Here is a 15,069-nt window from a genome sequence, read left to right as displayed (position 1 = left end):
GACAATTGATGCAAGAGGTAAACAATTATTAGACTTGTGTATTGGTAATCAACTAAGAATATTAAATGGCAGAGTATTCGGAGGTTGTTTTGGAAGATTCACCTGTTATACAACAAAGGGTGCTAGTGTGGTAGACTATGTGATAGCCTCTGAGAAAATATTACCATGTTTTTTATATTTTCATGTAAATCAGTTCCACCCCATATTCTCTGATTGTCATTCAGTACTAGAATGGCAAATATGTGCTGATTTTGCTTTTAAAATATGTGATTAACTGCCTGTATTTCAGTTGAAACTCAAGTTTATATGGGGTAATAATTCTGCTGAGAAGTTTTGTTTAGCACTTAGCAGCACTGAATTAAGCAAAACATTAAATTATTTTGTGAATGATCAAATTATTGAAACACACAAAGTTCAATAGACAAAGCCTGTGATAATTTGACATCCATTATACTATCTGCAGCTAAACAATCTCTGAAAGAGAAAAGGACGCTTCTTTAAACTTAGGAGAAACTATGCAAAACTTAGGAAATTTAAATGTAGACAGTTCAAAAACAGCATGCTTGAAAAGATCGATGAACTGCATGATAATAATCCGAAAATGTATTGGGAATTGATAAAGAAACTCTCAGATGAGAAAGTGGATGACAAAGGATCCCAAATATCTTCTAAAGATGGGCTACATCATTTCATTATGTTAAATACTGTTACAGATTCTTTCAAATCTCGCATTGCTAGTTTGGATGAACAATTATCTAAACTTGAATCTAAAGCATGTTTTAATGAATTAGACTTTCGGATTTCTAAAACAGAAATCTCTGAAACAATCTGTAAATTAAAATGTAACAAAACTCCAGGATTAGATAGAATAACTAATCACATGCTGAAACATGGACAAACTGCACTTATCGATAGCGTGCATAAACTATTTAATAGCTGTTTATTGGGAGGTATTTATATCCTAAGCAATGGTCATCTGGTATTATAACTTTACTACATAAGTCTGGTGATGCTCACGACCCAAACAATTATCGTGGAATAACCATAACTAGTGCAATGGGTAAATAATTAGATAGTATCCTCAATAGGAGGCTAGACAAATTTCTTGAAAAGCATAAATAATTAATGAATGCCAGATTGGTTTCACAAAATCTGCGAGGACATCAGACCACATGTTTATTCTTTAAAATATCATTGAAACTTATTGCCGTTATAAAGAGGGGCGAGTATATGCTTGTTTTGTAGATTTTAGAAAAGCGTTTCAAACATTTCGGTTGAGCATCACTGAAGAGACATTATTTGTCGAAATGCGCATCTGGTGCATCAAAATTGGTACCGTATAAGTTTTACATTTGATACTGTCATACACTCGGGTATCAAATACAAACTACTCAAATTATGTGTTGGAACTCAATTTTATATGCTTATTAAAAATATGTACAATAACAGTAAATCATGCATTAAGATAAAAAGTCACCATACAGACTTTTTCCAAATTAAATTCGGTGTAAAACAGGGAGACAACCTCAGTCCCAACTTGTTTAATATATTTATCAATGACTTGCCAGAGTACTTGAAAAATGCAAGTGACTCAATAGTTCTAAACAATAAAATAATACACTGTTTAATGTATGCAGATGATGTAATATTACTGTCACAGTCAGCAGTTGGCTTACAATGTAACCTTGATAAATTGCAAAAAATTTTGTTCTGATTGGTGCTTGAAAGTCAATATTGATAAAACTAAAGTTTTAATCTTTAACAAGGCAGGAAGATTTCTCAAGCAAAATTTTATTTTGGAGAAAAGGGAAATATAGTGTGTCCCCTCTTACATATATTTGGGAATATATTTCAATATAGCTGGAAATTTTTCTAATGCTCAAGAGGATCTGTACAAAAGGGCAAAGAAAGCATATTTCAAATTACATAAAGATTTTTTATCATTACAACCTAGCATTAAAACATCCGTTCATGTCTTTGATCACACAATCAAGCCAATTTTACTCTATGGCAGTGAGATTTGGGGAATTTTTAATCGCCCTTCTTTTTTCAATCCCAATGATATCTCCTTATATGATTTTTACTCTAAATTAAAATGTGAAAACCTCCATGTAAAATTCTGTAAATTTATTCTAGGTCTTCATAGAAAAAAATCAAACTTTGCAACACTATCCGAACTTGGCAGGTTAATAATAAAATATGTAAACAGATTAGAAAATCTGGGTACTTCTTTTCCTCTACTAAATGCTGCATACATGCAAAGTAAGTATAATGCTTGTACATTAAAATCGCAGTCATGGTATGGTGTCGTACAAAAGTTATTTGGAATTGTTGGAATTAGAAACAATCATATTGCAATCAATAACCTATCAATTTTTAAGAAAAAATGTGAGGAATTGTTATGCAATCATTATTTGAAAGAATGGGGATATATCAGAAGTTTACAATATGGAAAACTTGAAACTTATGTTCAATTTAAAACTAATTTTGTTTTTGAAAACTACTTAACACTCTTACCACCTGCACAACGTAAAACACTTGCAAGATTACGTACATCAGCGCATAATTTACCAATAGAACGAGGTCGTTATTCAGGAATCCCTAGACATTTAAGATTTTGTACAAAGTGTTCTTCTTGTAAAATTGGTGATGAAATTCATCTAATTTTTGAATGTTCAGCTTTTAACTCACTCAGGCAGAACATGTATAAAATTATAAAACAACAATGTGAACATTTTTCCAGTCTTGATAACATGAATAGATTAATATGGTTACTCAATTGTGAAAATACTGATGTACTTGTAGGCCTTTGCGATTTGATTAAAGAAGCAATATAAAATGAAGCATGTGAAATTTCAAACCAATATGTTTATACATAATTATGCACCCATTGTAAACATGACATGTTGACGTAGTACCAATGCACCGTCCCGTGGTATCTTTTGCATTACAGGCAATCATATGTACTTGTACTACGTGCCTTTTACTATTATTATGTGTCATTGCATATATTGTTATTATTTTCTTCCTGTGTGCATTTCTGACTGTTTTGCATTAGGATACACGGTGGTACTTACATATATTACATCAAGTAATGTCTCATGTTATGTACATTGTCTAAGCTCATACTACTAGTATTAGTGTATATTATGTGTGAACCATATGAAACCATATTTGCACATGCACCGTCCCGTGGTATCTTTTGCATTACAGTGGAGTATTAATCATATTTATAGGTTATAGACTTTGTATGGGAAAATATGACGACCGAGTTTTTTGGGGCGTACACGGACCGAGCTTGCGAGGTCCGTTCGCGACAAAAAACGAGGTCGTCATATTTCCATACAAAGTCTATAACCTTTTTATTATATACTTTCTCTTTCATTTAGAAACTAACAATAATTTTATTTTTAACAATAACTTTATCGGTTTAACTGAGTAAAAGATGAAAAACACGAAAAAATTGAAAATTAACGACGTAGAAATCTGATTGTGACGTAATGTTTGCGGGCCGGAATGTTTCCGGGCATATATCGTGTGATATATGCCCGCAAACTTTTAAAGAAAAAAGAAGAGATGAAATTGAAAGTATATAATAAGTACTTATACTACCTTTACTATTATTACATGTAGTGTTGTTATGTACATGTATATATTTTTTATTTTTTCTGTGTGTATTTCTGACTGTTTTGCATTAGGATACACGGTGGTACTTACATGTAATACAAATAAGTATTATCATGTTCAAAATGTATCATGTATGAACATTGCTAATACTAATTTTAATAGTGCATATTTTGCTCTTGTTTTGATCTTTTCTTTTTATCATCATTTTTTAAATAAACATTGCACATTGAAATGTTAACAATGCTGTATGCCCGAGAGGGCCCTAATTTGGAAATAAATCATATTCTATTCTATAGAGAGAACTGCAAGTTTTTATAGTGACCAAGTGAAATTCCAACATTTGCTGAGACTCTTCACGAGTGTTTGATAATATTCACAGTTACCAATACACTGCTATAGGTAAAGGTCAGCTTGCGCATGCACAAGTGTACATTTTCACCGGAGCCAATTGGAACTTCGTTCGGCCCTTTCCTTTTCTTCTCATGTACAATTGCACATGAGCTTCATGACGCGACCTTTATTTATAGTCTGGAACCTAGGGTAGCACGTGACCGTACACATGTGTGGGGTTTTTTTTGGGGGGGGGGGGGTCAGCATGCCCATACACAAGTACATGTTTATCACAACAAGCAATCTCCTATAAACAATTGTCAAAAGAAAGAAATAAAACGTACAGTATGGTTTGCTAAAAAGTTTTAGCATTCTTTTTTAAAAGAATACTAAAAACTGATTTTTGAATTTAAAACAATTGATGTTATGGAGTTTAAATTATTCATTTCTACATAGACGACATATTCACCATAGCAACGCTCAGCAAAGGAAGTAATATATTGTTAAAATGAACATCATTTGTGAAGATGCGCTTTATATAGCTTTTGAAACGAAAAAGCGACATTCAAGCTTGTTAGCATCAATATTTTTTGCCAGAATTACATGTATATCATGATTGGATCAAGATATTTCGTTGCCAGATTTATATCATTAATAAGGTATTAAATTCTAACGTTATTATCTTGACCATATAGTGACCCCTGTTGAATTTGAACTTTTGGGTCCAGATGTAATACAAGGATTAACTCTTGATTCTTAACACTCAATTGATAAATGTTCGAGCTACAAATATTTCATATCCATTAGGTCTATATAACATAACAGTTCAAGCAATGAAACTTCTCATGAAATAGTTAACGGTACATGTTTTACGATTTTAAAAACTCTGTTGTAAAATACATTTTTATTTCGACCTGGAATATTAAGTTTATGTCAGAAACGCATGCCTAACACTGCACTACTTTTTTAAAGGACAGCAACTTCTATTTATAATATTTAATGGTATCTTTATATTTCATGGAATGATTCATTTAATATATATGAGTAAATCATAGTTATATTTAAACTAAAGGGGTGGATTTTAAATAGGTCAATACCCTCGTACCTCTCCATTCAGCAGTGGACCCCGGCCTCTTCGGGGCCTAGCCTTCATTACTTTTAAGGACTGGAGAGGTAATCTGACACTAGCCTATATACATACGTCTCATAGAACAAGCATGGACTCACCAATTTCATTTTCTTTCTTTTTTCTTCCTATTTCTGTTTTAAGTGACAAAGCATCACATTTATTTATATATAAATATGCTAGATAGATTTATAACACTAAACATACGTAAAATACCAGAGTCACGGTACCTGTACATGCAGCTTAGCGATAAAACCTTCATAAATATTACAGCGCCTCTTTCTGGAGGGTGGTTTTCAATACACTAAAATCAATCACCAGGTATTACTCAATAATTAGAGTGGAGAAAATCGATTATATACATGTAATATGATTTTTCTTCCTGTAGATACATCCGGGTAGCCATGGCACTGCACACCAATGACTGGCTTTCTGTACTTGGATTCAGATAAACAGGAAAACAATTTAATAAATATAGAGTAAATAGCGTCACAGATATTTATTTCCACTTTGATGAGTGAGGCATGAATTATCAATGAATAATTCATCTCACTGAATTCTTTTTTTACTTAGAAATGAAGTGTGGCATTGTGAGAATTCATACCAAATAACGTACAAAAATATACTCTTTTGAAATAGAAAAATAGGTCATCCAATGCAAGGCAAGAAAAGAAACGTCAAGCCTGACCTAGAACAGAAGCAGACGAAGCGAAACAAAATATCTCTCTCTCTCTCTCTCTCTCTCTCTCTCTCTCTCTCTCTCTCTCTCTCTCTCTCTCTCTCCAGTGGCGGAGTTAAGGGGGGCGCAGCCACCACCACCCCTCCTTAAAATTTTCAAATTTAAGGTAAATTGTGGTATCTTGTTTAGAAAAATGTACTAAACGATAAAAGAAGCAAGAATTTCTTCCACTCCCGGAGAAATGAATAACAAAATCTTTCGATTTCTTGAAATATTTTATTGGGAGAACTTAATTTTTTCCAAAAACCCTTAAAATTTTTCGTCATTTTTATTAATTTCACCTTATAAGAAATGATAGAAAATAGTAGAAATGACTAAATAGGAGACGTATTTCAAGCTCTATAAAACCTGCAAAATCCAGGAGCTTCCGGGGGCTTCGCCCCCTGGGCCCTCAAGGCGGCCCCCAGACCCCCTGCCTCATAAAGTGGCGCCCCCCGTAACCACAATTCCTGGATCCGCCCCTGTGCTCTCTCTCTCTCTCTCTCTCTCTCTCTCTCTCTCTCTCTCTCTCTCTCTCATATTTCTATACTACAATATTTTATTCATTATTCACACTTTACCGTAATGGTTGTACATGAGTTACAAATAAAGACAGATCTATCCAGGCCATAAATCTGAAATACAGAACCTGAGCTGTATAAAATGTCCGTTATGTAGAAATTCTTTACACAACTTCATCGCTATGTCCCACTTTCATATTGTTACTCTTTCCAATGTAACCTTTGCGAGCCGCCATCATGATATCCAAATTTTCTATGGCCACTTCAGGGGATTCTTTGGTCCTATCTAAGGATTGCAGTGTGTTTCGTTTCCTTAAATACATTGCAGATAACTTCAGTGTAGCGATGGTCTTGAACACCTCTCCGTTCGTCGGATGCTCGGAGAGAAGATGACATTTCTTCATTGTTTCCACATGCGCTGGTGCTACCGACATGACGTCCTTGTGGTTCGTGGGAAATCGATCAATAATGGGATTTCCGAAGCTCTCCGACTTTTCGACAATTCGGAAATACTCTTTGAAAAACTTTGGACGGTACCCTATTCCTGCCATTATGTAAATAACCTGCAAAATCACCAATGAACTGTCAAATTTCTAACAATGTAATGGAAGAATGAATCATATCACTGGTATTTACAGAACTTACCCCGTGATAATCACCGATATACATGTATACAGAACTTACCTCCATGATAATCACCGATATCTACAGAACTTACCTCCGTGATAATCACCGATATCTACAGAACTTACCTCCGTGATAATCACCGATATCTACAGAATTTACCTCCGTGATAATCACCGATATCTACAGAACTTACTTCCGTGATAATCACCGATATCTACAGAACTTACCCCGTGATAATCACCGATATCTACAGAACTTACCTCCGTGATAATCACCGGTATCTACAGAACTTACCTCCATGATAATCACCGGTATATACCGAACTTACCTCCATGATAATCACCGGTATATACCGAACTTACCTCCGTGATAATCACCGATATCTACAGAACTTACCTCTGTGATAATCACCGATATCTACAGAACTTACCTCCGTGATAATCACCGATATCTACAGAACTTACCTCCGTGATAATCACCGATATCTACAGAACTTACCTCCGTGATAATCACCGATATCTACAGAACTTACCTCCGTGATAATCACCGATAAATACACAACTTACCTCCGTGATAATCACCTGTATATACAGAACTTACCTCCATGATAATCACCGATATCTACAGAACTTACCCCGTGATAATCACCGAAACCTATAGAACTTACCCCGTGATAATCACCGAAACCTATAGAACTTACCCCCTGGTAATCACAGGCACTCGACGTTTTAAATATCTATAATAAAAAAAATCTTCCTGTAAACATAATATTGACAAGGTATACCACGCCGCCATCTTGGTTTTCGTTTTTATCAGCTGCATCGCTTGAAAATTTCGGCGAAAAGTTCGATATAATACAATAATTAGAACCCTACCGTCTAGCAACAACTCTGTCAATATCCTATCTGTCGCATCGTTATGGAAAACTCGAAATAATGTCCATTGATCAGATATAATCAAGCATCAACTATCGTCTACTGCTCCTCAAAATGCGATAAATCCTGATCTAGGGACGGAAGTTGACATCATTATGCAAATGAGAATTCCCTTGCTAATGTACCCACTGACGTTTGTGTCGGGGGAGGGGGGGGGGGCACTGAATGCAGGGTAGTTGCAGTGCTGCAAACAATAACACTCTGCACAATTGTGTGGTTTCGGGACAGGCTGGCACGGGAAATTTAGTAAATCTATCACATTACCAAATAACATTGGAAATGTTCATGACCCCCCCCCCCCCCCCCCCCCCGCCCCGCTTCGACTCCAACCCATGTTTTGTCACCCATTGTGACAACAGATAAGCAGGACAGGACATTTGCATGAATGTATAAATGTTACTGTGTACGTTTGAGAGTATACCCACGTGTAAGCGCGCGTGCGTGTGTGTGTAAATTCAATTTTGAAGTTTTCTTATTACGTTATGAAATTTACTTTCAACAGAAACGAATGCATGAATAAGTGAAGTTATCATGTTTAACGTTTAAAAATAAAAAAAATAAAGTATATATTAATAGAATAATGTTCAAGATCTATTAATTACCTCGCTCACTAGAACATATTTACGGCTAATTATAATATTTACTATTTTTAATTTTATCGACCAATGAAAAAAGGGCTATCCCAAAATTATGTCAACGTACGTCCACCTTTCAGCGATTTCTCGCATTTGAGAAGCAGTAGACGATGTTTGACGGTTGATTATAGCCGATAAATGGACTTTATTTCCAGTTCACCATGACGATGCGAGAGGTAAGACCTTGACAGAGTTGCTTCTAAACGGTAGGGGTCTAATTATTGTATTATATCGAACTTTTCGCTGAAATTTTCAAGCGATGCAGCTGGTAAAAACGAAAACCAAGATGGCGGCGTGGTATACCTTGTCAATATTATGTTTACAGGAAAACAATTTTTTTAATTATAGATATTTAAAACGTCGAGTGCCTGTGCTGGTAATCACCGAAACCTATAGAACTTACCTCTGTGCCAATCAGGTGCGGCCATGAAAACCAGGCTACGGAAACTGATAGAATTGGAAAACTGAGTAGTGAGAGCGTCACAAAGCCGCAGTTCTTACACCGGGATTCGTGTGTTTTCCTCTTCTTAAAGAAGAACATGTGCAGGGATTCCCAATGCGTAACACCTACAAATGTATGATATTTATAGAATAATTGTAAACAGTATGTTTTGTATGTTATTTATAGAATAATTGTAAACAGTATGTTATGTATGTTATTTATGGAATAAATGTAAAATGTATGTTATTTATGGAATAATTGTAAACTGTATGTTATTTATAGAATAAATGTAAAATGTATGTTATTTATAGAATAAATGTAAACAGTATGTTATTTATGGAATAAATGTAAACTGTATGTTATTTACAGAATAAATGTAAAATGCATGTTATTTATGGAATAAATGTATATCATTTATGGAGTAAATGTAAACTTAACGTTATCAATGTTTGTTTTACATCCCTTTTAGGATTTTTCACTCATATTGAGACGTCACTCGGTTTGGATGAAGCGCCACAAATTTAGACTAAGGGACTGTAGCTGTGATGGTTCTTTATAGTGGCAACGCCTGCCGCAACACGGAGCCTCCGTGTTTAAGGTAATATCCGAAAGACTCGTAGGTATCACTTCTAAATGTCGAGCGTTTGGCGAAGGAGCAAAATACCTATGTTAAACGTCTTAAGTTTGAAACGGCCACGACACGAACGGGGCTCGAACTCACGACCTCCCGGTTACGAAGCGAACGCTCTACCACTGAGCTCCGTGACCTGTGTGTAAAGTGCATGTTATTAAATGTAAAACTTATACGGTACCAATTTTGATGCACCAGATGCGCATTTCGACAAATAATGTCTCTTCAGTGATGCTCAACCGAAATCTTTGAAATCCGAAATAACTATGAAGTTTTAGAGCTAAATATAGCCAAAAACAGCGTGCCAAAAAAGTGGAGCCAAATTCGTCCAAGGATAAGAGCTAAATGAAGAGATATACAGATTGTTTTAAGGTTATAAAAGCGAGAAACCTGAAGTAATATTAATTGTGCACACAATATCCCAGGCTCCTATTGTTTATACACATTATTCCTTCTTCAGTGAAGTGTATGTATATTTAAGAAATAATGATCGCGTTTTTGTGAATGTTGCAGGATAATCTTTAACAATTTATGATGCAATATGTCCTCCATAATTTATATCTCATACTTTTTTCTTGAAATTAGAGAGCATTTATTGAGAAATGAAATATACATAGAAACATCATACGTTTATTACTGACAAACATTGGTAACCTTTGAGAGGGTCAGGGAACGACGCCGGAAGGTGTATCATTTACTGAACACAAACTGAGGGACAGGAAACCACCGGAAGTTGTATCATCTACTGATTTATACGGGCTGTGGGTCAGGAAACGACACCGGAAGTTGTGTCATCTACTGAACACGAACCGAGGGTCAGAAAACGACACCGGAAGTTGCATTATCTACTGAATACAAACTGCAGAAATGTAACCTTATTGCATTGCCATTATGTTATATTCACATTTGCAATGTTTGTACCTTTGATATTATCTACAGATTGCAAGAATAGCCATTTCCTTGATAATGCGTTGCAATTGTAAACAAAGCGCGTATAAATACAGATAAATATAGTACATCTATTCTAACGACTGGGATTCCGACAGAAAAGAAAGAATGTCAATAAAAGATAGACTTAATATTTCCAGATGTTTTAATTCAGTGTGAATTGTCTACCTGTTATGAAAGCGGGTATTTGTGTTTCCGTCATATGAGAGGATGCTTGTATAAAGGAAATCAGCTCCATATCAGTGGGTTCGTGTACAGGCTGGTCGGGTTATACCAGGGGTTGCCTATCGTACGATAACTATAGTACCATAGATTCCCGGCCATGTAAAGTACGCTTAGAACGACCATAGTAGCCACTCCCCACAGAGCGCACCTGCGAATTAATCCCATTAAGAGGTAGGCAATACTCAACACGCCTAAAAGAACGAGCGAGCCGTTAACAGAAAAGGCGTTTCCATAGCGAAGTTCTCCATAAATGTCAAATTGGGCAAGGAACATCATCGACAGCATGACATTGGTTGGAATTGTGAAGAAGTGCACAAATTTAGCCAGCATACCTTGATGGAAAATATCAAAGGTATACATCTGATAAAGGAGGTCGAAAAAATCCCACTGAACGCGAGGAACAATTAGCCAAAATTCAAACATTTTTCGCAGCAGTTATCCCCATCAATATTCGAGCAACCGGGCACCTGTCTCGTCTCCGGGGCATGCTTGTTGAAACTGACAGGGTCGCGCTTGAGAGAAACGGTTTGTTGCTTTAGTACTTCATTTTCCAGAGTTACAAAATTTTCCGTGTGTTCCCTGTAGATCTGCGACTTCAGAAGTCTGTTTCTTCTGTTCTCATCCCAGTGTTTCGCCGACAACAGGTGGAATTCGACAGAATATTTCCCTGCTTGGTCATTCGCGTCGGGATGGGAATACAGCAAGCCCTTATAAAACACGATCCCTATTTCCGCTCCGCCCTCATCCAACACTCTGTTTATGTAGGTGTGGAATCTTTTATCAATTTCATTCCTTTCAACTGACTTCTGAGTTACTTTAAATGTCTGAGTATATATGTGTACTTCGGCGAGTTCATTTCCTTCCAATTCACCCATTTCTTCTTTGGTGATTTTATCTACAGCAAGCCTGGCCAAATTCAAGGAACTGTAGACAAAGCATAAATATATTCTATCACAATCTAATTAAAAGCGATGTACGTGAGCGGATCTAATTTTAATTACATTGATTCTATTATAAACTATAAAGTCAGGACAGATCGCTATTCCAAACTGTTCCTTCCAATAAAAAAAATTCTACAGACCAGCGAGCTGCTGCTACGGAATACATATAACAACCATCTTTGAATATCTTAAAGCATACATTTTGTTATTAGTAGAATAAACTGATTCTGTTTTCTTTGATTTACTTTATTTTTATGATAATATATACAATGTAGTTGATCTTTTAAGTGTCATGTAATACTGATTTTCAAATCTTTTTTTATTACAATTTATTTATCTATGTATTTTGATGATAATGGTACAGATTTGCTACCTAATGCCCAATGGGGTCTTACCTTCACTAGGTAAAGATTCCCAGCTCCAGAAACACGCAGGGTTTAGATTCGTCTTGAAGTGATCCCTTTTAAGATCTATCGATTCATGAAAAAATAATGATACCAACCTTAAAATGGTTTTGTGTCAAATACAGCCTGACTTTTATCCATGGTTGGTTGGTTGTAGGTCATTAAGGCCCTAGAAACGCATTGTTTGTGTCATCAAATGTTAGAAACACCGAATGTGGATCACGCTTTATTAGAATTTAAAATTCAAACCGATTTTTAAAAATTATAGATCACTGGAAAATGATGGTTAGATTTAATGAAACTATCATTAAAAGATCCGGTACGGATTTACATTATGTGTCGATGTTATGACTGATATGGTCGAATACCCAGTTTAGAAAGAGGACATGAACCCTATCCGACGATATACGATCAATAAGTACTAATATTCTTTACAATAATTCTTATAAGAGTTAATTAATTCCACCTCATTAACTATGTATATGGGCACGTAGCATCGTTTTTCAAAGTGGGTTGGGAGGAGAAGTTGAAAGTTGACTTGTCTCAATTTCTTGAAAAGCAAAATACGGAAGAAAAAATAAAATAAAAAGAATTTTGCCCGGTAGGATGAGGGAATCTTCATAAGCTAAGAATCTCCCAGGCTTCGATTTCTTAAAGCATTGGGAGGGGGGGGGGGTATTCTGCTACTTTCGATAACAGTAGGAGAGCTAGTAAACCAATATATCTTTATTTGCATATGGAAATAACAGAAAATTATCATTGTCAAAAAACTAGGAGACAGCCCCCCCCCCCCTAATTCTACGTCCCTGTTATTATACTCTACAAAGCATGGAGCTACTATTACCGCTTGTGGTTACGACACGCTCATTTCGCAGCCGGTAGATTCCCGGTTCGATTCTCGATCCCGATGTATGCATCAGACAAATACATTAAGGTCCCTTCGCTAAACATATACTACCACAAATAAAGATTACACGTGTTTCGGATATGACGTTGAAAACGGGACCTTGACCGCGTCCAACCTAAGACGTAAAATAGGTGCCGGTAGTGACTGTCCCTACGTCAAACGTTCGTTAGATTGATTATTTTACGTCCCGTCGAGAATTTTTCACTCCTTCATATTGAGACGTCACCAGCTGTAGGTGAAGTACCACAAATATAGACTTATGTTTAGCGCTCATCATTTAAAAATCATTTTAAGAACAGAAAGGCCATGTTGATATTCAAGCATCCCCATGGGACCTTGGGACTAAGGTGGAGTCTCAATATGAAACTAAATTTTTTCCTGAAAATAAACAATGGGAAACTCTTTCAAAAGATTATCTGAAGGGCCGAAGTTACTCAAGTGAGCGTAGTGGCCCGTGGACCTCTTGTTTTATAACACAGATTTCTATATATTGTATCATTATCACCAACATTCAATTTATTACATGATACTTTCATGTGAAAAAAACCCTGCTTTTTATTTCAGATTTATTTTCTGAGGGTTCTTTATCGTGGCAACGTCTGCCGCGACGCGGGACCTCCGTTTTTAAGGTCATATCCGAAAGACGGGTGATTCTCACTTCTACATGCCGAGCGTTTGGCCAAGAAGCAATCACTACCTATTTTAACGTCTTAGGTTTGGCGCGGCCATGGCACGAGCGTGGCTCAAACTCACGACCTCCCGGTTACGAAGCGAATGCTCTACCACTGAGCTACCGCGACAGGTCCATAATTTGTCAGATGGGAGAGTCGCGGGTTACCCGGATGACACGTGAAGGATTGAATTTTGATTCATATCTATTGGCCGCGTTGAAATGCAATATTTCTTTGCAACAATTGATAGGATGTTGTTTTTACATACATCAACGTGGGGGAGGAGGGGGTATTTTGGTTCTTGTGTTTCTGTCAAGGTTAGTTCAAAATCACTCATTTCATATCAAATACATGTAACCTTGAAATTCCATTGAATCAGACTTAAATTGTATATACTACGCGTACTAGTGACGTTGTAAGTACTGCATGTACATTATGCTTATGCTGCAATAAGTACGGTCTGTCGTACTAATATCTACCGTACGTATGAACAGTGACCATTACGGTCTGTCGTATCAATATCTACCGTACGTATGAACAGTGACTAGTACGGTCTGTCGTATCAATATCTAGAGTACGTATGAACAGTGACTAGTACGGTCTGTCGTATCAATATCTAGAGTACGTATGAACAGTGACTAGTACGGTCTGTCGTACCAATATCTACCGTACATGTAAACAGTCACTAGTACGGTCTGTCGTACCAATATCTACCGTACGTATGAACAGTGACTAGTACGGTCTGTCGTATCAATATCTAGATTACGTATGAACAGTGACTAGTACGGTCTGTCGTATCAATATCTAGAGTACGTGTAAACAGTGACTAGTACGGTCTGTCGTACCAATATCTACCGTACGTATGAACAGTGACTAGTACGGTCTGTCGTATCAATATCTAGATTACGTATGAACAGTGACTAGTACGGTCTGTCGTATCAATATCTAGAGTACGTGTAAACAGTGACTAGTACGGTCTGTCGTACCAATATCTACCGTACGTATGAACAGTGACTAGTACGGTCTGTCGTATCAATATCTAGATTACGTATGAACAGTGACTAGTACGGTCTGTCGTATCAATATCTAGAGTACGTGTAAACAGTGACTAGTACGGTCTGTCGTACCAATATCTACCGTACGTATGAACAGTGACTAGTACGGTCTGTCGTATCAATATCTAGAGTACGTATGAACAGTGACTAGTACGGTCTGTCGTATCAATATCTAGAGTATGTATGAACAGTGACTAGTACGGTCTGTCATATCGATATCTAGAGTACGTGTAAACAGTCACTAGTACGGTCTGTCGTATCAATATCTAGAGTACGTATGAACAGTGACTAGTACGGTCTGTCGTATCAATATCTAGAGTACGTAT

The 15,069-nt window shown here is 36.4% G+C and overlaps 1 protein-coding gene across 1 annotated transcript; it reads right to left on the bottom strand.

Moving 5' to 3' along the window:
• Positions 1-6,023: 6,023 nt before the first annotated feature.
• LOC130047213 (uncharacterized) lies at positions 6,024-11,640 on the bottom strand. Its single transcript, XM_056141821.1, has 4 exons — positions 11,326-11,640; positions 10,848-10,913; positions 8,923-9,045; positions 6,024-6,885 (listed from the first exon to the last, which is right to left on the bottom strand). The coding sequence occupies exons 1-4, from the start codon at positions 11,638-11,640 to the stop codon at positions 6,487-6,489; spliced, it is 903 nt and encodes a 300-aa protein (XP_055997796.1). The 3' UTR covers positions 6,024-6,486.
• Between the last annotated feature and the right edge of the window lie 3,429 nt (positions 11,641-15,069).

The sequence above is a fragment of the Ostrea edulis genome, chromosome 6, assembly GCF_947568905.1.
Source record: "Ostrea edulis chromosome 6, xbOstEdul1.1, whole genome shotgun sequence".
Taxonomy (NCBI): Eukaryota; Metazoa; Mollusca; class Bivalvia; order Ostreida; family Ostreidae; genus Ostrea; species Ostrea edulis.
This window is presented reverse-complemented; position numbering and strand designations above follow the sequence as displayed.